Genomic DNA, 24,751 nt, shown 5'->3' with positions numbered 1-24,751 from the left:
AAATGATTTTAAAAGATAACAGACGCCCACGCTTGGATTTAATTCTTTCTCTTGCTGATGGAATGATGAAATTAAGCCCGTGCAAAAGATATTAACATCACAGCATTATGTTGCGAGGTCAGTGATTATTCGATGGAAACATATGAATAGCTATGCCTGGTGTTTAGAAGAATTGATGAGGTCACGTAATGTTGACACGTTTTCCATTTGGGTTGACATCAATCGTGTTTGAATTGCCCTGTTTCAATGCTGGTATTTTCCCTTAATTGATTTATTTGATTTGCCTTATATTTCAATAAACTCTCATTTAGTATTGATATGGATTTTTACTCATAGTAGTATTAGTCATTAACCTGAATTGCGCTGATAAGAGGGACATTTCCAGTTCAGGGCTGCCTCATTCGCCCTTCCTGGTTGGGGATCTACGCCTCATTTTTCTTTTCGATGCACGCATTTAAATATGTATGTATAGTCTTTGCGGTGGGTGTGGCTCAAGGTATCCAGGTTAAAGGTATAATAATATAAAATTTAAAAACTTGAGAAGTAGTGGAGATATTTACTTGCGGTTTGTTTCTACAAGTAGGGTAACCCATAAATGTTTGTTTACATAACTAATAAACCTCGAAATGCGCACTGTTAGTGGCGCGACAGATATCTAATCAGTATTCCACTTCTTTCCAAGTGTTCTGCAGCATTGTAGGCGTAACATTTGCAATAGCTGCTCGAATGCAATGACGCAGATCTGGTAGATCACGAACTGGTGTCTGGTACACTTGATTCTTGACAAACCTCCACAGGAAAAAATCAAGTGGCGTAATGTCGGGGCTTCTTGGGGGCCAAGCAATTGATGGACTACCTCTCCCAATCCAGCGATCTGGGAACTCACATTTCAAGAAATCCCTCACAATTTCCGCAAAATGGCATGGTACACCATCTTGCTGAAAGATCACGTCACGAGGAAGTTGTGGCACAACATACTGCTCCAGCATGTCTAGGTGACGTGTTCCATTAACTGTAGGCTCCGCAAGAAGAATGGGCCAATAACCCTGTCCTTCAACAATCCACACAACACGTTCACTTTCAGAGAGTCCCGTTCCAACTCTATCACAACGTGGAGGGGTTCAGATCTCCATATGTGGTAATTGTACTTGTTTATCATGTCGGAAATATAGAATGTAGCCTCGTCCAAGAAGCAGACCGAATCGAGGAATGCCTCTATTCCCATCAGTTTTTGCCAGAATTGTCTCCGCGAATGCCTTCCGTAGCGGCTTGTCCTGAAGTTTGATTTTCTGAAGAAGCTGCAGTTTGTACACCCGTAGGCGCAACCTTTTGTGGACGACATCGTGTACTATCGAATGAGGTAACTCTAACTGCCTACTTGCTTGTCAAATTGACTTACGAGGGATCCGTTTGAAGGACTCGCGGATTAAATCAACAGTAGCCTCTGAAACTGCGTGCTTGGCGTGGTGGCCCGACATCGACAGCAAGGTCCCAGGTTCTCGAAGGTGCCTGTCCTATTTCATGATTGTTACATAAGTGGGAACATCATCAGTTGGTAACAGTCCATACTCATGCCGAAATCTACATTGTACTAGTGTACTTTGTACTTTATCTCCACAAGTGAAAACACACAGAACACCTTCTGCTGTGAAGTCTATATGGTTACTGGCGGTCTTCTCGTGAACAGTGCAGTTACGTGCATGCGCTTGTGGTACCACCGCCACTGCAAGTGAACACAGAAAACATTTTGAGTTACCATAGTTGTAGAAACAAACTACCAATAAATATCTCCATTATTTGTCAAGTTATTAAATTTTATATTATTATACCTTTAACCCAGACTCCTTGTACAGTGAACTGGTAGATGAGAAGGAGCAAGAAAAAACAATGGCAAAAGAAGAAGAACAAGAAAAGGAGATATCGATGTTAGAAATTGAGGAAGCCATACAAAACATGATGAGCAGTAAAGTAGCAGGAGTGGATGAGGTAACTACAGAAATGATAAAAGCAGCAGGACCAGTAGGGCTATAGTGGCTGTATAGATTCTTCGGAATAATCTGGAGGAAGAAAGAGATCTCAGAAGAGTGGGGAAAGGGTTTAATTATCCCGATTTAAAAATAGCTAAGATATTTGAGAGTGTATTAGAAGGAAGACTGAGGAAGGAGCTAGAAGGAGAAATGGAAGAAGCACAGTATGGTTTTAGGAAAGACAGATCAACGTTTGACCTGAGCCTTACATTAAGACATATGATGGAGAAAAGATGACAGTTTGGAAAAGACATAGTGATGACACTTCTTGACATTCAGAAAGTTTATGACAGTGTGCCCAGACAGTTGGTATGGGACATATTAAGGAAGAAATAAGTTAACAGAGTGGAAGTGCAAATGATGAAAGTTATGTACCAAAATTGTGGTAGTAGTGTGAAGACTAGTATAGGAAAAACAAAATGGTTTAAACTGGTCTTCGACAGGGAAGTGTACTATCCCTGTACTATTCATCATACCCATGGATAATATTCATAAGAACATTAAACAGAGATTGGGTGGACAGGCAACAAAAGCCATGTTGTTTTCAGATGATATATGGAGGTGAGGATGAAACAGAAGTGCAAAAACACTAGATGTATGGAGTCAAGAGATAGAAAAAATTGGGATGAAAGTAAGCACAGAGAAAAATAAAACAATAGTGATGACAAGGGGAAGGAAGGAAGGAAGGAAGGAAGGAAGGAAGGAAGGAAGGAAGGAAGGAAGAAGAAAGATAAAACTGAATGATAAAATTCTGGTAGTGGTTAAAAGTTTAGAGTACTTGGGAAGTGTAATCACAGAAGGTGAAAAGATAACCGAGGAAAATGGAAAAATGGGAAAAGAATACAACAAGCAAACAGCTTCTACCAGAGTGTAAGGGGTATTTTGTGGAACCAAGATGTCCCGAAGAAATGTAAAAAAGTATTATATTCAACTTATTATGAACCCATACTAACCTATGAAGCTGGATCATGGACTATAACAAAACAAGAGGAGAGTTGAATACAGGCAGTGGAGATGAAATTCCTAAGAGGTATCGAGGGCAAGACCAGAAAGGATAGAATTAAAGAGATTACGAAAAGGACAGGAATCTTGAAACTTCAAGACAGGATAGAAACAACAAAGCCAAAGTAGTATGGGCATATGATGAGAATGTGAGAAGAGAGAGTGCCAAAAAAACTTTTTCAGAGAAGTTAACAGTAAAGAGACCACGAGGAAGACCCCAAAAGAGGTGGACAGATTCAGTGTGGGAATGCATAGAGAAGAGGGGAGGAAAACCAGAAGATGTGCTTAAAAAAGGAGAAGAGTGGTGGAGAGACAGGCAGCGATGGAGGTCCTTGATTCCAACCCTCCCCGGGAAGCTGGAAACGGGAAATGATGATGATGCAGAAATCTGAGGGAACATGGAAGGGGATGATTTAATTAATATAAATCATATTTAAATCTACTTCGCTATACAGATCACCATCAGAGAGGAAGAGCATGCGTGTCACGCAGGATATTTCTCTTTGTCTGTCACCATCCTTTGGGATCTCTTCCGTGTTCCCTCTACCCTGGTGGCATATTTCCTACTGAGCAAGTTGACCGTGTGGTTAGGGCTGCATAGTTGTGAGCTTGCATTTGGAAGATTGTGGGGTTGAATCCCCTGAAGGTTGTTTTCCATTTTAACACCAGACAAATGCTGAGGATATTCCGTAATTAAGGCCATGGTCGCTATCTTCCCATCCTTCCGTTGTCAAAAACCTTTGATGTGTTATGTTAAACCACTTGCTTATTTCCTAATATTATGTGCTTTCAAGGCTCCCTTCGGCCTATCGCGTGACATGACCAAAGAATCAGAGAATTATTAGTCACACACTGTCGATAACCTGGTGCTGATATTCAGCTTCTTTAGGATGTACTTGTTGGTGCAAAGTGCTGCCCAAGGTATGCAAAACATGTTCTCCAGCACCACATTTTAAATGATTTAATCTGTCTCAAGTCTCCAGCTTACAGCGTAGTAGATGATGAAAGAGAATATAAGTGTCTGGACTACTCTCATTTTAAGCTTTATATAAACGGAACAGTCCTTCCAAATAAGGGATAGTGGAGTCACGATGTTCTTGGCCATGGCAGTCCTCCTCCTCATCTCTGTATCACAGTTGTTAGTATTATTGTTGCTCCAAGTACAAAATTTGAGAAAAAAGTCAATTTCTCAGGAGGTGGTGATAGCAGTTAATTTGCCAGCATTATTGGCTGTCATCATTTTGGTCTTGCTGATCTGCAAGTGCAATTTGGGGCTTTCATTCCTGATGCATTCCACAAACCTTGTCATTTTCCCATCATTCACAGCTATGAGTACTGTATCATCTGCATATTGGACATTAGTTATTTTTTTTCCTCCAATAACAACATATATAACATTGCAAAGAAATTATGTCAATTATTTTGTTAATTTAATTACTAAGGTGGGTTTTATTTTGTATAGTTCAAGCGATTCAGAAGGTTTTGTTGCAAACTGAACCTCCTAAGTCATTTTAGTTCAGAAGTGTCAGTTATATGAGAGGTGCACGCTAGTGTTTATTATCATTGTTATTATTATTAATTTGTGTTCTTTTGCAGTTTGTATAATTTTTACGATTTTTTAAAATGCTAATACAAGTATATCGGTATTCTACTTTAAGGATTCAGTTGGAGCTGCTTGATCAGAGGATCAAAACCATTGTGGTTAAATTATGATATGGATGCCAAGGAACATGAAGGTAAGTTTTTGAATTCACATTTATTCTTTCTCCAGGCTGGTACTTGCTACTGCAGTAAGTCACTATCAGATACATACCTGCCAACCCTTCCGATTTACCCGGAAACTTTCCGGTTTTTAACTCGTCTTCCGATTTTCCGATTAATTTTTACTTCTTCCGATTTTTGACTAATATAACCTCTAGTACGGCCAATACTCTTCCCCTAGAATAATGGATAAATTCTTATGTGCTTGTGTAATTTATGAAACCTAATTTTCAAGCGTATTTGATGCTTTATTTCGCCTTCGTGTATCGTTTTTCCCGCTCACCACAGCAGCGTGTGCGCTTTAAGCTGGGGATTCGGGGCGGCAATCGTCCTGCAAGCAAGAGGCTAGTGCGCGCTAACGACTCAGTTAATCGGGACGAAACAATGAGTTTGTTATTGTGTTGTTCGCGCGCTGTTAACATCGTTTCTGTGCGTAGTTTCGTCGGAGTTGTTCCTTGCATTTCTATGACAGTTTCTGGTATTTTCTTTTCTCGTTATGGCCAAAAAATATGACAAACGTTATCTCCAAGTGTTAAGAGATGCCTATAAATTTCTGTACATTTTACCGGATATTAAAGGAAACTACCGTATTTTCTCGTGTACCGTAATCGACGCCCTTGCATAATTTACACATCCCAATATTTTTGGGTCCAAAGTGGAATTTGACGAACCCACAACTTCGAAGATCCATCACTCAGCTCCGGATGCGTTTCGAAATAAAGATGCCGCCAACTACTCAGATAGCAGGCTTCCTATTGCGAAAGCGGGCATTCCACATACAGGGCAACGTGCTGTATTAGCCGGCAGGAAATCCCACTGCACTAGTTTTACGAGTGTTTCGCGTACGGGACATTATGTGATCTCAAAATTGTTTGTCAGTCCACAGTACTCTAAGAAACAGGTACAGTACTGCATCATACGAACTTGCGGTGATCAGTTACGCCGAAACATACGGGAATAGAGCAGCGGGCAGCAAGTTTTCAGTGTCCAAATGAAACATGCGCTACCGCGGTAACAGAAGTGCACTTCAAGCGGCCAACAAGTCTCACAAAGCATTTCGCGGACCAAAAAGCGGCATGTTTCCGCAAGTAGAGGATTATCTGCTTAACTATATGATTTTGTTACGCAATGTTGGATAAGCCGTTTCTCACAAAATGCTGCATTTTAAAGAATGAGAAATAGCCGCGGCACGTGGAATCATTGTCTCATATTTAAAGGTTAGCCGAGGCTGAATTAATTTTATGAAGAGAAATGGACTTTCTCTTCGACGAAGAACAACATTATGCCAAAAAGTGACGAATGATTTCAAACCATTTTCAGCGCTTTGTGATTGAAAAGCGTAAAGTGAAGGAATATTCTATCTTCCTTATAGGAATCGCAGGTCAGACGCCAATCAGTTTCCATATACCACGAAGTCGAACAGTCGATAAGAAAGGAACATACAGTGTTATCGCACGCGCTACCGGAAGCAAAAAAAAAAAAAAAAAGACGATGTACTGCAATGCTTGCTGTAATAGCTGATGGCAGAAAGCATGCACCTTACTTTGTTCTAAAACGAAAAACAATGCCTAAAGCAAAATTTCCGCGAGTGATCCACGTTCGTATTCAAGAAAAAGGGTGGATGGACACGTCACTCGTACAAGATTGGATACGAACGGTTTGGAGTAATGTAGCAGGGTCCCTCCTTCGATGCCCGGCCCTTCTTGTGTTGGACAGGTTTTTTTCCGGTATGTCATTCAGGTCGTATTGTCAGCTCGTATTGGGAAGAATATTTTCCAGTGTCGGTACCGTACTTCAAGTCCACGTGTCTAACTTATCTATTTGACTTTTCAGAAAAAAATCTCACGCCGGAATTTTACGCCAAATGACGATAACTGCAAATGGGTTGAACCAATTGTGTTTGGATTATATTTGATGTATCTTTTAAATGTAAATGAATTGTAAATAATTTCTAAATATCCGAATTCCTTGAATCGCATCCGAAGTTTTCGCCGGTATTTTTCGTCAAAAAAGTGCGTTAATTATGCGAGAAAATACGGTATTATGTATTTTGTTGCGTGTGACGGTGTGACAAATATTATTCGTATGTAAATGTCATAAATGAGAGTGATTAGGTACATTTTCTTGTAACTATTTTTATGTTTTCTTAGTTTAAGATTTTAAATTTAATGGTTAATTTGCATTGTAACTGTAGATAAGTATGCCTTTTATCCTGACCTTTTTTCACGTAGACCGTGGTGGAATATATGTGATGAAATCCAAGAATTAAAATATCTTTCTATTTTTGGTTTCTAAAAGTTGGCAGGTATGCAGATATGATTTACTGAACATGTTTGAGATTGTTGAAGTTTCATCTCTACTTGATTTCTTTTTTCTATCTTCGCCACAGTTATATTTTTATACTAGCTGTAGTACCCATCGCTGACGGGACAATCACTTAGCATGTGCGTGATTACATGTTAGTCCATATTTTTCCCCAGCTTTTGAGACACATTACTGGCCATGCCTCTCCTGTCAGCAGCTCTTTGTGATCTACTCGCTTCTCTGCTCTCTGTGGGCCTTTGAATTTTTAAAAAAATTAGTTAGCCACAAGCTCTTGGACATAAACTTTCACACAACTGCTACCAATATTTCCCTTATTTTTGCACTGGAAAAATAGTATAAAACAAGGAAATTGCCATGAGCTATTTTCATGTAAAACCAACCTTAAGGGAGATACATAGAGTTTCATGCTTTATACCCCTTTTGAAACACCTCCTCCTGCTGAAATTTTTTGACAACTTACATCTATGATCATACTTGACCTTATTCTAAATGGAAATACCAAGTGCCATTTAAACCTATCCATCCATTTCTCTGTGATGCTGTATTATTAAATTATTAACAAATTGGAGACGCCGCTCGTAGAAACTACAGGCGCACTTTTTTTCATTGCTGCTGACGGAGCTCGGAGGATCTACAGGCACATTTTCACTGTAGCAGAAAAAAAATAGCTGCTGTTTCAACGAGCTGTGCCTTCACTAGAATAATGTTGAATGCTTCTATAAGCATAAAATGTACTAGTTATGAGCATAAGTTGGGAGTTCTTCTTTCAAGGCATTGATAACACAGCCATGTTCTTATATAACCTGGGGCTGCATCATCGTTGACTCTCAGCTCTGAAATGGGCAGGAAACTACCTACGGTACATGCGGACAGGAAGAGTGTGTGGTTCGAGAGGCAGGCTTGTTTGTGTATTGAGAGGCAGGCTTGTTTGTGTAATTCTTGTGAATATTTAGCATGTCTAATTCAAGTGTACGAAATTTTGACAACGAATCCATACTGGATGTTCTTATGGAAGACACAAGTTCTGAAAATGAGGATGAGGATAACAATTACACACTAAGTAAACATGATGATTCTGGCACTTCAGGCAAGTAAATGTAGATAATGAGCTAATTTCAAATTGGTATGAAGTGTAACGTAGTTTTATACCGCTTTCTGAAGTGGGTTCTGTAATACTGTTCTATACCGCTTTGTAAAAATTTGGGTGTTTCCCATGTACGGATGACAACCTGCAGCAACTCGATGCAACCCCATTGTCAAACAACGAACAATGGGGAAGCAAATTCCTGTTTGTAAACAAGGATGTCAGTGCCAGTTGAACAGTTATGTTAGAATCGGTATTAATGTGTTTCAGTAGATCGGTGCACAATATTAGACAGATTTCGAAATATAAGCCAAACTGGCATCCATAACTGCGTCAGATTTTTTCAGTTATAAAACTTATTATCTTCATAAATTTATATTTAAAAATTATGATAATTAAAACTCATTTTTGTGTATAAGAAATTGTGATCTTTCTAAATATTTCAAAAGTTGTTATAATCATGGCTTATCCTAGCATTCAAAAAGTGTCAAAGAACCATTAAAAATCCTGTGGTTTCTGGAGGGTAGCACATTCAAATATGGCCATCTCCAATGTGTTAAACAGAAGTTAACAATACGTCTGCAGTCGCTTAAGTGCGGCCAGTATCCAGTATTCGGGAGATAGTAGGTTCGAACCCCACTGTCGGCAGCCCTGAAAATGGTTTTCCGTGGTTTCCCATTTTCACACCAGGCAAATGCTGGGGCTGTACCTTAATTAAGGCCACGGCCGCTTTCTTCCCACTCCTAGCCCTTTCCTGTCGCCTCGTCTCCATAAGACTTATCTGTGTCGGTGTGACGTAAAGCAAAAAAAAAAAAAAAAAAAAAAAAAAAAAATTACGGTTTTATTCTTGTCAGAATACAATATTAACTGACTGGAATGGCATGTTTAAAAACAATGCTGTCACCACTGGCATAGCCGAAGAGGGGGGGGGGGGGGCAAGGAGGAACCCCCTCAAAATGTTTCCAGAAACTAGAGCGAGGATCAGCCGTTGTTTTACTACGGTACAAACAACTTAAAAACTTACATCCCACTATCGGCAGCCCTGAAGATGGTTTTCCGTGGTTTCCCATTTTCACACCAGGCAAATGCTGGGGCTGTACCTTAATTAAGGCCACGGCCGCTTCCTTCCAACTCCTAGGCCTTTCCTATCCCATCGTCGCCATAAGACCTATCTGTGTCGGTGCGACGTAAAGCCCCTAGCAAAAAAAAAAAAACAACTTACATTGAAATGTTAAATTAACATAGCAACACAGAATCTGCTAGCAGGGCTCAGTAGGGCCACACACAATTCTCTATATTTGTACTGCTTGAATGAAAGGAAACCACTTGGGATTGTGATGCGCAGGGATATTTCCCTGTAGAGGCCTCAGTATTGGGAAAATAACCATGTGTTGACAAATGTCAAGAGATGAGGAAAAGGGCAATTAGCAAGGGATTACTCAGTAGGGGGCCAGAACGTGACCATCGGGATAACAGGGGCCACGGCCAGAAACATTTGCAAGCTTACAACATCATATCAGCTTTTTCACATTGGTTCCAGGAAATAACAATATGCTAGGAATCCTGGGGTTGTACCGTGGCTGAGAGATGTTCTGTGTTTAAGGTGCAGCATTGGGCAGACTGTGACAGGATTGCGAGCTACATGTTAGTTCCTCATTTTGTGCCATATAAGTAACTGTTTTTGAAGTAGGACCGTTTTGTCATAAAGAAGCCAAACTATGTGCATCCTCGGTAAGTTATGAAAAAGGTTTTTTTATTCTAACAGTAGCAGGATAGATCGCAGATACGTGCCTAAGTTCTATAGGTAGGCCTATATATTTTGTCAAATGCCCGGGGACTGATTGGAACCACAAATGGCACCATCAAAAGTGCGGGTAACTATTTTGTTATTAGCAGGCGTGATAACTCAGTTCCAATGGTTCCATCTTTTCATCAAGATGGCCGAGGCTTGAATCGCAGTCGATGCATGAAACATTTTTAAAATGGGAAGTCACGTTCTATTGATTCAGATTCTGCTTAAAACACTAGATCACATCCCTTACCTTTCTTTAGTACTTTTGAGCCATAACTGCATCATTTATGGTGGTGTATTTTGAGTATCCAGCCATTCTTTGAGCTTACCTTGTACGTTAAATGGTGAGAGGATGCAGTGGCGTACCCACAAAAATAATTTCAGGCCAGTAGCGTGGATACAACTTTTCCTTGGAAGGGGTTGTGAAAAGATTTTTTTATTTAGAATTTGCTTTACGTCGCACCGTAGGTCTTATGGTGATGATGGGAAAGGAAAGGGCTAGGAGTAGGAAGGAAGCGGCTGTGGCCTTAAGGCGACACTCTGGAGATGAATATATTTTTGCCTAAAGCATGGGTTTTCATGAAACTTTGTGAGAATGTCACCTCCATAAAAGTAGAGATATCACAAACATTTTTTCATATACAATTTGTAACCTCGTTGTTACACACAGACATAAATGAACACAATGATACATGGTAATAATTATTATTATTACTATAATTAATACAGATTAAAAATGTTTAGATGCAATCAAAGTTATTGAAAACAACGCACGTTTACACAAGAAAACAGCAAAGAGTAACGATCAGGTTAAGCAATATGACGGTTAAGGAAAGGATAGTGGAAACCGGAGGGACCATTTCCAGGCGGCGAAAGGTATTGACAATGCTGAAGAAGCGAAATCAATGGTAATTCCAATTCAATATACAGTTTACTTAATAATTTAGATGGAAATAACACACAAATGTGATCAAACAAAATTACAGAATAAATTGCAACATGATTAAAACAATAACGAAAATTTACCTAAAATGCACAAATTCAGTGACGCTACCTTAAGAAGGAAAATCTCACGGAATGTTCAAGTTTTGTGGCGCAATATTTAATTCACATGATACGAGGGTCATCCGGAAAGTAGTATCCGTTAGCGCTGCATGAAGCGCTGACGACTCGGGTAGCCTCTGGGCAAGGTCAGACTGCATCAGTGGCTTGTCTGCCTGTTCTGTGCGAGGTTGCGTGACGCTATCATTGCCTGTGTTGTGTCTGTGGGTCCCTCGCATGCTTACAGAGGTGCACAAAACCAAGCGTATGGCTGCAGCACTGACGTTTCTGGGACGTTATTCCGATGAAGGGGACTCTTTCCTGACTCGCATCATTACTGGGTACGAAATATGGGTTTGTTATGCTTCACCTGAGAGTAAACAACAGTCAATGGAGTGGCATCATGCTCATTCACCAACCAAACCAAAATTCAAGACAGTTCTGTCTACCAGGAAACTCATGGCAACCATTTTCTGGGATCGCTGAGGTGTACTACTCGTTGATTTTATGGCCCGTGGAGACAGAATTAATGCTAATGCGTATTATAAAACATTAAAGAAATTACGGCGGGCAATACAAAATTGACTGCGAGGTCTTGTCTACAGGCGTCATTCTCCTTCGTGACAATGCCAGGCCTCATGCAGCTGCAATAACACAACAACTTTTGCAGCAGTTCAAGTGGGAAACCTTCGACCATCCCCCGTATAGCCCGGACTTGGCCCTTTCGGATTTTCATCTCTTTACGAAGCTTAAAGACTTTCTGGCGGGAAAAAGATTTGACAGCGATGAAGAACTTAAACGAGCTGTGACTACATACTTCAATACGCTGGCGGCGGAGGACTGTGACGCTGGAATACAAAAACTCTTCCCACGTTATGACAAATGCCTAAATTTGCTTGGAGATTATGTGGAGAAGTAGTGTAAAGTATGCTCTTTGCAATAAAAATGTGTATATTTGTTAATATTTACTCCTATGTCTTTATTGCGCAAACGGGTACCACTTTCCAGATGGCCTTCGTACTGTCAGAAAGAATAAAGTTTAAGTAACATTATACTTTCAGAAAGAATATACAGTACACAGAAGAAAGGAAAACACAACATTTAAAATCCTAAATCTGAATACTCTAAGATGACGCAGATTTACGAGACATCCCCAAAGGGGAAAATTACAATTCACAATTATTACCGAAAGGAGTTGAACATTTTACATTTAGCACAATTCACTAAAACAAAAGAAAAGCGAACTGTCTCTTAACAAACATGACGTGCCTTGCCGGCCAGGCTAAGTCATTTTGAGAAAGAATTTGGCGACTAAAGGAAAAACGGGCAAGCTCCGGCGATAAAGAGAAATAAAACTGAATACCACATTTGAAGATTACTAGCCAAAAAATGAAATAGCAAAGTGCCCACCCTATCGGAGGGGGCCAAGAGGCCACATCACCTGGAGAAGGCAACCTCTCCCTTCAGCGGTCAAAATTACAAGACTGCTTCGAAGAGCTCTCTACCAGAAGTGATGACATAGAGAAACGACCAATGAACGTACCTAATTTTCTTCGTTCACCAATCACAAATAGTTTTACTATAGCCAATGAGTGCCCAGCAATTCATGCTGATAAAGCACAACAAGTAACATCGAGAAATTTCGAAACTGATGCAAAACGATGCAACCGGAAACTCATGGAAGCATCCCACCCAATCCGGCGCGTGTGCCACAGTATGTCCCACAAATATCTCATCCCACCTTTAATCTTTTCTAACACTAATCTTTCACAACAATCAAACAGTCTTGAAGCAGTGTCACAACCAAACAATTCCAAATATTCCCCCACAGAAAATATAAACAAACAAACCAATAAATAAACACATGATCATACAAAATTAATACATGAACATATATAATTCCCCACAGTCTTCCACATCCAAATCACGTTTTCTTTCCTTTTTCAAATCACTACACAATTAATAGTTTTTCCAAAATAAATTTTTCTTTTGACATTTTTAATTCCATTTTCTTCATGAAATTTAATTAACATGTTAATGTAAATTCATAATTAGGTAGATAATACGTCTTTTAAAAGCATTACTTATCAATTTTGCTGTACATAATTTATATAAGGAGACATATCTTACTAAAGTTTGTCTAATTTTTACGTTGTAAACTTTTGGACTTAAAAATCCCTACTACTTGAAAAATTCTGCAATCAAAAATTAGATACACAGGTTTCTTAATATAGCTGTGATACATATACCATACAAATTTTGTTACATTTGGCAGAATATTATGAGATAAAATGGAATTTAAACATAAAATTACAATTGACAAACAAAGCATTATTAGTGATACATTCTTTGACTTCAGTGGAATAATTTCGTGACAAGGAAAGAGAAATTCAGTCCTTTCAATTTGTCATTAAAAAATTTCGTCAGAATTACCAAAATATCGATTTTTACCTCCGGAGTGTCACCTTAACCCTCTTAGTGCCAGGCCCGATTGCTCACAGTATGCCAAGAGTGCCAGACAGATTTAGAGAATTTTACAGGTTCTCACTCTGTGGACTATATAGTTCACAAATATTATAACTATGACTTGAATTTTTTATTAAATGTTAACAAGAAGACATTATTACTGCTAAACTAAATTACAGCACTAAAATGCTCTTGGGTATTTTGAAAAAAAATATTTTCCAAACAATTTCAAAACACCAAAAATTAAAAATCAGAAACAAAACAGAAAAAAGCAGAAAATTCAACTCAACGGTAAATATTGATGACTTATTTGAAATGTCCTATTTTAGATGAATAAACATGTAAAGTTTTACATTTTTATCTTCAATAGTTTAAGAGTTATGTACAATGGTATCGTAATATACAATTGGCATGTTCAACAATGGGATCGAACCTGGCACATGGGTTGTAGTCACGGTGACCAGATGGTGATACATTATCATTGTTCACAAGATGAAATAATCTCAAGATCAGTTGGAATCTGTTTCTTGAGAGCATATTTCCAAACCACGGAATATAACGGGAGTGTTTGACCCAATAAGAAAATATGCTCGGCCAAAAAAACAGCAATGAAAGCCTTCATTTCAGTCAATGTAACCGGGCGCCACTGCTGAGCTCTGGCATATGGTGACAAGACATGATTTCTCATATCTGCTTGTCTCTGTAGTTATGAGATTCAATAATTGAGTCATGAAAAATAAAATAAAAATACGCTATAAGTTTGCGTCTGACGAAGGGGCATGTCTCGGGCTAGGAGTATCATAATAATCAGGTTAGGATTGGTATGTTGCATCTTGACCTAATTGAATTTCACGGAAAACAGGAAATTGCTGCTGTTGGATATTGTTACAGCCGTCATCATCATCAGTAATGTCACTCAGACGGTCATTACCACTTCCAATGTTTACATTCGGACAATGAGCACGTGGTTGAGTGTTTACAGAAAACTCGCCGTTATCAGTCCCAATAACACTTTAACTTTACCCTTCCTCACTTGTTGGAGGAATGAATTCCTCATCAGAGTCATCATCATCCTCTTCTTCACTAAAAATATTAAGATATACAGCCAGTTCGTCATCGTTAACAAAATAACTTCTCCCGCTGGTCGCCATTTTACTCACGCGGCATGGAGATCATACGTCATAAATGAACACGGACTTTAGAAATTCAATGCATGATAGCAAATGAATTTACGCACTATCTAGCGGCGTAGTTAAAATCTAATGACAATTATCTATGGACTCGACACATAAGATGTTGCAATCTGACGGCCCAAGTTGTACTAACTCATATAGAATTGCGCGCTACCCAAACAACGATATATCGTGGTTGGCACTTTACGCGTATATACGAAACAACGATATATCGTTGTCTGGCTCTCTACGGGTTAATTAAGGTACAGCCCCAGCATTTGCCTAGTCTGAAAATGCGAAACCACGGGAAATCATCTTTAGGGCTGCCGACAGTGGTGTTCGAACCCACTATCTCCCGGATCCAGGCTTACAGCTCTGCGCCCCTACCTGGACGGCCAACTTGCCTGGTGGATATGAAAAGAATGCTGGTCGTACAGAGTGCGGTGACGGATCTTCAGTAAATATTGCTGGTTTTGATTGTGTAACCGTACGTATGTACGATCCCCGAGTTTTTAGGTTAGGAAATTTTCGTATATAGTTTGTTAGGTTAAAATCATGTAATTTTGTTTATTTACCATGTAAAAACGTAATATTATAAGAAGAATGTATAGTTAGGGAATATTGCATATGTTCATCATTATATTTTGTATAAATTTCCGTTTGGGTAAGAGTCTGTAAATATGGCCTAGCCGTAAGGATTGTGCAACTGGGAAAACTGCGACTATATCGGGAAGGACGGTTGAAGTCAGTTGGATGTGTTGCAACAGGTGGCTTGAAAACACGGGGTACGGCAGGTTGTATCGGTTGAAGAATTGGAGTGAATCAATGTGGACATACATGAGTGGACGGTCTATGTCACATCATATACTCGATAGCCAATGCGAGGGCTTTGTTTTGAGCGAGGTTTGTGTTGACAGAGTGACGCGGGAAGAAGTGCCGGTGTGAGCGTTGCTACCACTAAACTTTTCAGGACGCGATTACCACGTGTAGCAAGCACATATAAGTGGGTACGCGTGTGGGGCGAGTCATTCTGATTCTGATTCTGATTCTGATTCTGATTCTCATTGTGTTTCTGACTCTGATGCTGATACTGTGTGTTTCTCATTTGTACTGGTCTGCGGGAGCGACGTATTTGCGCAGTTTGCTATACGATCTGCTATTGTACGTGAGTATCTGTTACGGAGCGATCATGGTATAATCTCAACAATTTACCGGCTTTGCAGTGGACTTTCTGTAAAAAGAAAGTGTTTGTTTGGAACTTGTCACCCGAGTATGCAGCTTCAGTTGGTGGAGAATTTTGCTGTTTGCTTGCCTCCGGATATGTAACACTTTCTGTCCAGCCAGCAATTGGAAAGAATTCAAGACGTCGACGAAGAAGTGTAAATAAGGTTAGGGATGCTCGTCTTAAGAAGGTTGCATCCATATGTAGAGAAATAGTCGTCGTACTTTTCTCTACCAGATTAGAATTCACGGTAACAGTGGAGTGCGAAGGGGCTCTTACCTGGAGGTATGTTAAAAGTATTCGATGTTCTATGTTTATTGAAGATTTTAATGATGTGTAATTTGCCTTTGTAAGACGGCAAACGAGTAAATCTCGTGAAGAGATGATTTTGTTGGGTGGTATTGTGTATATTAGCTCTATGTAAACGGCCAGCACTAAGTGGGTTGCATTAGTGTTGATTTTGTTGGTGTTTGTCACATATTAGTTATTATTCGATGTTCTATGTTTATTGAAGATTTTAATGATGTGTAATTTGCCTTTGTAAGACGGCAAACGAGTAAATATCGTGAAGAGATGATTTTGTTGGGTGGTATTGTGTATATTAGCTCTATGTAAACAGCAAGCACTAAGTGGGTTGCATAAGTGTTTATTTTGTTGGTGTTTGTCACATATTAGTTCTTATTCGATGTTCGATTTTTATTGGTGAGTTCAATGATGTGTAATTTGCCTTTGTAGACGGCAAACGAATAAATCTCGTGAAGAGATGATTTTGTTGGGTAGTATTGTGTATATTAGCTCTATGTAAACAGCAAGCACTAAGTGGGTTGCATAAGTGTTTATTTTGTTGGTGTTTGTCACATATTAGTTCTTATTCTGGGAGTAAAGTCATAGAATCAAACTTTAAGTGAGTCTTTAGTCAGTGGAGTAAGGCTGAACCTGGCATGTTACCCAAATTTAATTTCAGGGGTTATATAGCAAACAGGTAAGGTTACAAAGCAAGTCTGGAGCCTCGTCAGCCTGATGACCGTCGCCTTGAGAGAGAGAGTGGCTCGTTGCTCTACACCATTAAATATTCCTGCAATTGTTTTGCAGGTGGCGCCCATTATCCTTGTTATTTTCACTTAGTTGAGTCAACGTTTATCTGTTCAGTATTACAATAAATTGCAAAAGTTACAATTGTATCCATGTAATTTTATCCAACAATCAAAATCATAGTTTCTGTACTCTTAACATAAACCAGCTGCATTATTGAAACTGTTCATAAAATTGATAATATTGTTCTTAGTTTGTGAGGAAGTAGAATCTTCATTTAATTTGTCTTCTTAAGAAAGGAACCACATTGGTACTCTGCCTTGCGAAGGTGACTACCTTCCTGGTCGTAGGTATTTCAATTATGGGAGACTCGAGGCCAACTCTATTGCACCCACAAACAAGACTGTATCTTCCCTATCCCATGTCTTTCTTAACTCTGTCAGTGCTGGGAATCAAATGCAGGATGCCTTAAGTTAAATTCTAAAATAAGGAGACGTAAAAGTAAACAGCTGGCCTCAAGGTGAAGGGGTAGCCTGCCTCTTGCCAGAGGCCCAGGGTTTATTTCCCAGCCAGGTCCGGGATTTTTACCTGGATCTGAGGGCTGGTTCAAGGTACACTCAGCCCACTATTATAATCGAGGAGCTATGTGATGGTGAGATGTAGGCCCCGGTCTAGAAAGACAAGAATAACGGCAGAGAGGATTCGTCGTGCTGACCACACGACACCTCGTAATCTGCAGGCCTTCGGGCTGAACAGTGGTCGCTTGGTAGGTGATGGCCCTTCGGGGATGTTACGTCATGAAGTTTGGTTTGGAAGGAAGCGACATCCCTGCAAGGCTCTTCAGCTTCCAGCTAGTTCTTCCGTCCGGTCTCGTGCATTTAGGGCAGTTGGAAAATGTACGCTTTAATAAATGCTCCTCATGAGACCTTTGTAAAAATGCTACCTGCATCTATTTATAACAACAATCACAAACGCCTTCTTTTCGTGTGGCCCAATTGGTTGAGTCGCTTTCCTTCAGATTCCGAGTTCGCAGGTTAAAATCCTGGCTTGGGTCGGTAGTCCTTAAAATGGTGTTGAAATGGCAACAGCTCCATGCCGTTGGTTTCTAGTTTGTTAATAAAAATTATACATTTGAATATTAGCATCACAAAACTGTAACTTTATACTGCTATATTCTGTATCCCAGGATTGTGAGGGAAACTAATAGGACAAGATAAACCATACCTAGCATATGTTGTGACGTGTATATTTCTTTACCAACTAACAAAATATCTATACCCATACCTCTTGCATTCTATATATATGTTGTGTGTGTATTTCTTCACCATATTATTTGTATAAAATGTCACTTCTTTATAGCTTATCACATGACCATTATTATATTAATATTACTCTATTTATTGTCTGTCTCGTTGGCTGAATGGTCAGCGTACTGGCCTTCGGTTCAGAGGGTCCCGGGTTCAATAACCGGCCAGGTCGGCAATTTTAACCTTCATTGGTTAATACCAATAGCCTGGAAGCTGGGTGTTTGTGCTGTCCCCTACATGGTTGACGTTATCATAGATTATGGTTAACGGAGACTGATAAGACATAAATATGTCAAGAGGAAACAAAAGCGTTATTATGATGAATGCGAGACAAATGTTGTTATAGTTTTTATTTAAAATTATGCGAGTGTGCTTAAAAATTTAATGAACGGACTGTTATATCACAACATTCAGTATAAGCTATTCTTATATTCTTATCATCTTATCACCGGGAAAATGTGATAAATGATATGTTTTGAATGATTTTAGGGTATTCTTTTATTGCGGGGAAAATAATGTAATGCCTTGTTAATGCTGCAATAGCAGCAGGAATTCTTTGCAGGATTCTACACACTCTTTTCTTGCACTCGTGGACATAGTCGCCTACAATTACATGAAAAGTGTCTCAAGCATAATATCTAACAAATAGAGGTCAGACCCTGCGTTCAACCGATTTCACTGAGCTTCAATGTACCTGTGGGGAGACATTCAACAGTAACTCGTGTATAAGGGTTTAAGTCAATACGTTTTCGTTTTCGAAAAAATGAGGTCAGATGTCATTACACATAATCCTCTTCGGACAAGTGGAGGTGATAGAACACTAAAAGGCGAACAAATTTTACTCAAACATGTCCGGTCTGCAACCTAATAACTTCTGAAAAATTGATGAATTCCCTATTCCAATGCACGTCATATATACTTGGGAGTTACATCACAGCAGAACAGAGTGGTGGCTGGTCACGGTACTTGCCTGCGAACCTTGTAGACGTGAGTTCGAGTCCCGTCGCAGCTATAATTGTTGTACAAAATAAATTCATATTTGAGGGAATGTTAAGATAAAAATTGGAACAAAAATATGATGCAGATTTCATACATACATACATACATACATACATACATACATGCATTATCATTAATGACTGTTATGCCTTTCAGTGTTCAGTCTGCAAGCCTATGTGAATTTATTAAACGTCGCCACAATCTTTTATTTGCAACTAGTGCTGTGGCCTCATTTAGTTCTATACCTCTTATCTTTAAATCGTTAGAAACTGAGTCTAATCATCATCGTCTTGGTCTCCCTGTACTTCTTTTACCCTCCATAACAGAATCCATTATTCTCCTAGGTAACCTATTCTCCTCCATCTGCGTCACATGACCCCACCACCGAAGCCTGTTTATGCATACAGCTTCATCCATCGACTTCATTCCTAAATTAGCCTTCATCTTCTCATTCCAAGTACCCTCCTGCCATTGTTCCCACCTGTTTGTACCAGCAATCATTCTCGCTACTTTCATGTCTGCTACTTCTAACTTATGAATAAGATATCCTGAGTCCACTCAGCTCTCGCTCCCGTAAAGCAGAGTTGGTCTGAAAACAGACCGATGTAAAGATAGTTTCGTCTGGGAGCTGACTTCTTTCTTGCAGAATTCTGTTGATCGCAACTGCGAGCTCTCTGCGTTAGCTTTACTACACCTTGATTCAATCTCACTTACTATATTACCATCCTGGGAGAACACACAACCTAAATACTTGAAACTATCGACCTGTTCTAGCTGACATTAAGTTCTGTTGAATTTCTTACCTACTGACATCAATTTAGTCTTCGAAAGGCTAATTTTCATGCCATACCCATTGCACTTTCAAGTTCCAAGATATTAGACGGCAGGTTTATGGCACAATCTTCCATTAAGACAGTCGTCAACATAGGCCAGACTGCTTCCTACATTTTCACCTAAGTGAATCCCTCCCTGCCATTTTATACCTTTCAGCAGATGATCCATGTAAACTATGAACAGCAAAAGTGAAAGATTACAGCCTTGTCTAACTGCTGTAAGTACCCTGAACCATGAACTCATTCTACCATAAATTCTCACTGAAGCCCAATTGTCAACATAAATGCCTTTGATTGATTTTAATAATCTACATTTAATTCCATAGTCCTCCAGTATGGCGAACATCTTTTCCCTCGGTACCCTATCATATGCTTTCTCTAGATCTACGGAACATAAACACAACTGCCTATTCCTCTCGTAGCATTTTTCAATTATCTGTCGCATACTGAAAATCTGATCCTGACAGCCCCTCTGTGGTCTGAAACCACACTGGTTTTCATCCAACTTCCTCTCAAGTACTGATCGCATCCGCCCTTCCAAGATGCCAGTGAATACCTTCCCTGGTACACTAATCGATGAGATACCTCAATAGTTGTTGTAATCCTTCCTGTTCCCTTGCTTATAGATAAGTGCAATTACTGCTTTTGTCCAATCTAAAGGTACCTTACCAACACTCCATGCTAATCTTACTACCCTATGAAGCCATTTCATCCCTGCTTTCCCAATATACTTCAGCATTTCAGGTCTAATTTCATCTATTCCTGCTGCTTTATGACTATGACAATGGAGTTCATTTACCATCCTTTCCACTTCCTCACGCGTAATTTCACCAACACCATTTTCCTCCTCCCCATAAGCTTGGCTGTTCGTAACACCACCAGGAAGATATCCTTTTACGTTGAGAAGCTGTTCAAAATATTCCCTCCACCTATCCAGTGATTCCCTGGGATCTATTAAGAGTTCACCTGAATTACTCAAAACACTGTTCATTTCCTTTTTCCCCTCCCTTCCTAAGATTCTTTATTATTGTCCAAAAAGGTTTCCCTGCTGCTTGGCCTAGCCTTTCCAGGTTATTACCAAAATCTTCCCACAACTTCTTTTTGGATCCAACAACTATTTGTTTAGCTCCGTTTCTTTCATGTACGTACAGATCCTTGTCTGCCTCAGCCCTTGTTTGGAGTCATTTTTGATAAGCCTTCTTTTTACGTTTACAAGCTGCTCTCACTTCATCATTCCACCAAGATGTTCGCCTTTTCCCATCTTTACACACAGTTGTTCCTGTTTCTACTACAGCATCCCTGTTTGCCACCCGTTCTCTTTCTATATCCAGAACCTGCTTACTGTCTACTGATCGAAACTTCTCACTAATCATATCCATGTACTTCTGTCTGATTTCCTCATCCTGGAGATTTTCTACCCTTATTCGTTTGCAGACAGATTTAACTTTCTCTACCCTAGGCCTAGAGATACTTAGTTCGCTACAGATCAGATAGTGGTCTGTATCATTGAATAAAACCTGGAAAACTCGTACATTCCTGACAGATTTCCTGAATTCAAAGTCGGTTAAGATATAGTCTATTATGGATCTGGTAGCCCTAGCCTCCCACGTGTAGCAGTGAACAGCCTTATGCTTGAAGAATGTATTCGTAACAGCTAAACCCATACTAACACAGAAGTCCAGCAAACGCTTCCCATTGCTATTAGCTTCCTTATCTTCCCCACATTTACCAATCACCCTATTGTATCCTTCAGTTCTATTTCCAACTCTCGCATTGAAATCGCCCACTAGCACTATCTTATCGTTGCTGTTGACCCTGACTATGATGTAACCCAAAGCTTCATAAAAGTTGTTAACTTCATCCTCATCTGCACCCTCTCATGATGAATTCACTGAGACCATTCTGATCCTAATTTCTCCAACTGCCAAATCTACCCACATCATTTGCTCATTTACATGCCTAAGAGAAAGTACAATACGTACAATACTATTCCTGATAAACAGCCCTACCCCACACTCTGCCCTCCCCTTTTTATCATCCCTCAAGTACACTTTATAATCTCCTATCTCTTCCTCGTTATCTCCCCTTACCCGAATATCACTTACTCCTAGCATATCCAGTTGCATCCTCGTTGCTGACTCAGCCAGTTCTACTTTCTTTCTTCCATAAGCCCCATTAATATTGATAGCTCCCCATGAAATTCCATTTTGTTCGCCAAGTTGTTTCCAAGGAGTCCCTCGCCTGTCAAATGGGAGTGGGAATCCGTTACTCCCATAGGTCCGAGGCTTGCTTAAAATGTTCTCTTCAAATACATACACATTGCATTAGAATCGGGATTCATAAATTTTTCGGAAGTGATTAGGTTGCGGACCTGACAAGTTTAAGTAAAATGTGTTCATATTTTAGTGTTCTAATACCTCCATGTGGTCCAAAACGCATCCTCCCTCATGAACTCTTCAAATATATACGCGTTGCATTAGAATCGGGGGATTCATACATTTTTTGGAAATTATTAGGTTGCGGATCTGACAAGTTTTTTGTAAAATGTGTCATGTTTTAGTGTTTTATCACCTCCATGTGGTCCAAAACGCATCCTGCTTCATGACATTTGTCCTCATTTTTTTCGAAAATGAAAGCTTACTGACTTAAATCTTTATACACGAGTTACTGTTGAGTTTCCCCCAACAGGTACATTCACTATTACTATCAGCTATATTCAATTGTTTTTACGATGTGGCCTCTTTAAGTCCGAAGCAAGGTAGGTTTTCATGAGGTCTCTCCATCTGGGACGGTCATGAGCGATGTTCTGCCAATTGATCTCAGTAATCTGTCGGATGTCTTTATCCCATCTGTCCGGTGGTCTTCCCTTAGGTCTCAGATAATCTTTCGGACTCTACTCAAGCACAAGCTTTGTCCACCTACCATCAGTTCTCTGAGCAACATGGCCTGCCCTCTGCCATTTTAGGGTAAATACCCTTTCTAAAATGTCACTGACCTGATGTAATCTGCTCTCTTCCTGTCTTCTTCGTGAAGCCTACCATAAACCGTTCCATAGCTCTTTGGGTTATTCTGAGTTTTTGCTCAACAAACTCGCTCAATGTCCAGGTTTCACAACCGTAAGTCAGTACCGGGAGAACACTCTGTTCAAAGACTATCTTTTTTAGGTGGATTGGCATGTTGGATTTGAAGATTGAAGAATTTCTTCCGTAGGCTTGCCATCCGAGTTTGATACGTTGGAAGATTTCCGGTCTTAAGTCCCCTTTCATGTTAACAAGCTGCCCAAGATAGACACGCTCATTGACCTCTTGTAATTTGGAGTTACTGGGCGAGTTGGCCGTGCGCGTAGAGGTGCGCGGCTGTGAGCTTGCATCCGGGAGATAGTAGGTTCAAATCCCACTATCGGCAGCCCTGAAGGTGGTTTTCCTTCCAACTCCTAGGCCTCTCCTATCCCATCGTCGCCATAAGACCTATCTGTGTCGGTGCGACGTAAAGCCCCTAGCAAAAAAAAATAATAATAATAATAATTTGGAGTTTCCCACATGCATCTTTCCTGCTGGGGCCCATTTGTTGAGCATTACTTTTGTTTTAGAAAGGTTCATGGATAGTCCCACTTTTTGACAGTCTGAGACAAGATCTTGTATATTAAGCTCATTGAAATCGATTGGACGCAGGGTCTGACCCCTCCTTGTAAAATCTATAAGCAACTGTTGCACTGGAGACACTGATAAGTTTCAGTCTGTTGGAAACTCTAACCTATTTTCAATATCGTACCATGTTCATTATGGCTTTGGTAATTAGATATATTTCTTCTGACAACTCTAAAAAGTCGTTATTTCTTAGTATGGGTCGTCCTTTGCCTTCTTCAGTTTTTAAATAGTCTTCATACAGCAGTAAAGCTTCAAACTTATGTCTTCTATATGCCTCCATTTTGAAATTTTATCTGTTGTTTGGAGGTTTAACACAGGGCTGCTGACAGGTTAATTAAACACAAGTATTAACAGTTTGTTAGAGTTAACAATTCTTGATGAGACGACCATTTTGTTAAATTATGTGTTAAGTCTCCTTAACAGGAGAGTTAACACTTAAAATTCGTTGAAAAATCCGGGCCTGAAAAGCCTGATATCCGTCATGAACATTTGAGGAAGAATCATAATATAGTTCATTCTGACTCATATTTGAATATCATACTACCCCTTCTTTGTAGAGGGTTATTTACAGGGAGCGTAATATATATATATATTTTTTTTCATAAAGACCCCCACAGCCAAATATGTCATGAGATATTGTTAGGGCTGGGCTGAATAGCTCTGACGGTGTAGCACTGGCCATCTGAGCCCTACTTTTTAGGTTTGATCCTGGCTCAGTTCAGTGGTATTTGAAGTTCTCGGATACATCAGTCTCATGTTGCTAGATTTACCAGCACCTAAAAGGGGAACTGCAGGACAAAATTCTGGCACCTCTCAACCTCCGAAAACCATATACAGTAGAGTCTCGATTATCCGACCTAAACGGGACCTGGAGTACGTCGGATCACCGAAAATGTCGGATAATACGGAATAACTTTGAAAACGAACTGAAACAAACAGGAGGCATACTCTAGTACTAAAACAATGACGTGTTTTACGGTACTTTGTTTATTGAATTATCATTGTACAGTACATGCAGTATTGAACGAAAACATTCCAGAT

General features: G+C 39.7%; 1 protein-coding gene across 4 annotated transcripts in view; it reads left to right on the top strand.

Annotated features, from left to right (window-relative positions):
• The window catches only part of LOC136877431 (putative ATP-dependent RNA helicase TDRD12), an 821,384-nt gene that overhangs the window by 791,629 nt on the left and 5,004 nt on the right, over positions 1 to 24,751 (top strand). For all 4 annotated transcript variants that reach the window (XM_067151463.2, XM_067151464.2, XM_067151462.2 and 1 more), the window contains one exon: positions 4,688 to 4,765. In XM_067151463.2, the coding sequence (XP_067007564.2) occupies positions 4,688 to 4,765 (78 nt within the window). The remainder of the gene's footprint in view (positions 1 to 4,687; positions 4,766 to 24,751) is intronic.

The sequence above is a fragment of the Anabrus simplex genome, chromosome 7, assembly GCF_040414725.1.
Source record: "Anabrus simplex isolate iqAnaSimp1 chromosome 7, ASM4041472v1, whole genome shotgun sequence".
NCBI lineage: Eukaryota > Metazoa > Arthropoda > Insecta > Orthoptera > Tettigoniidae > Anabrus > Anabrus simplex.
The sequence above is the reverse complement of the archived record's forward strand: the minus strand, read 5'-3'. Positions and strand labels throughout refer to the sequence as shown.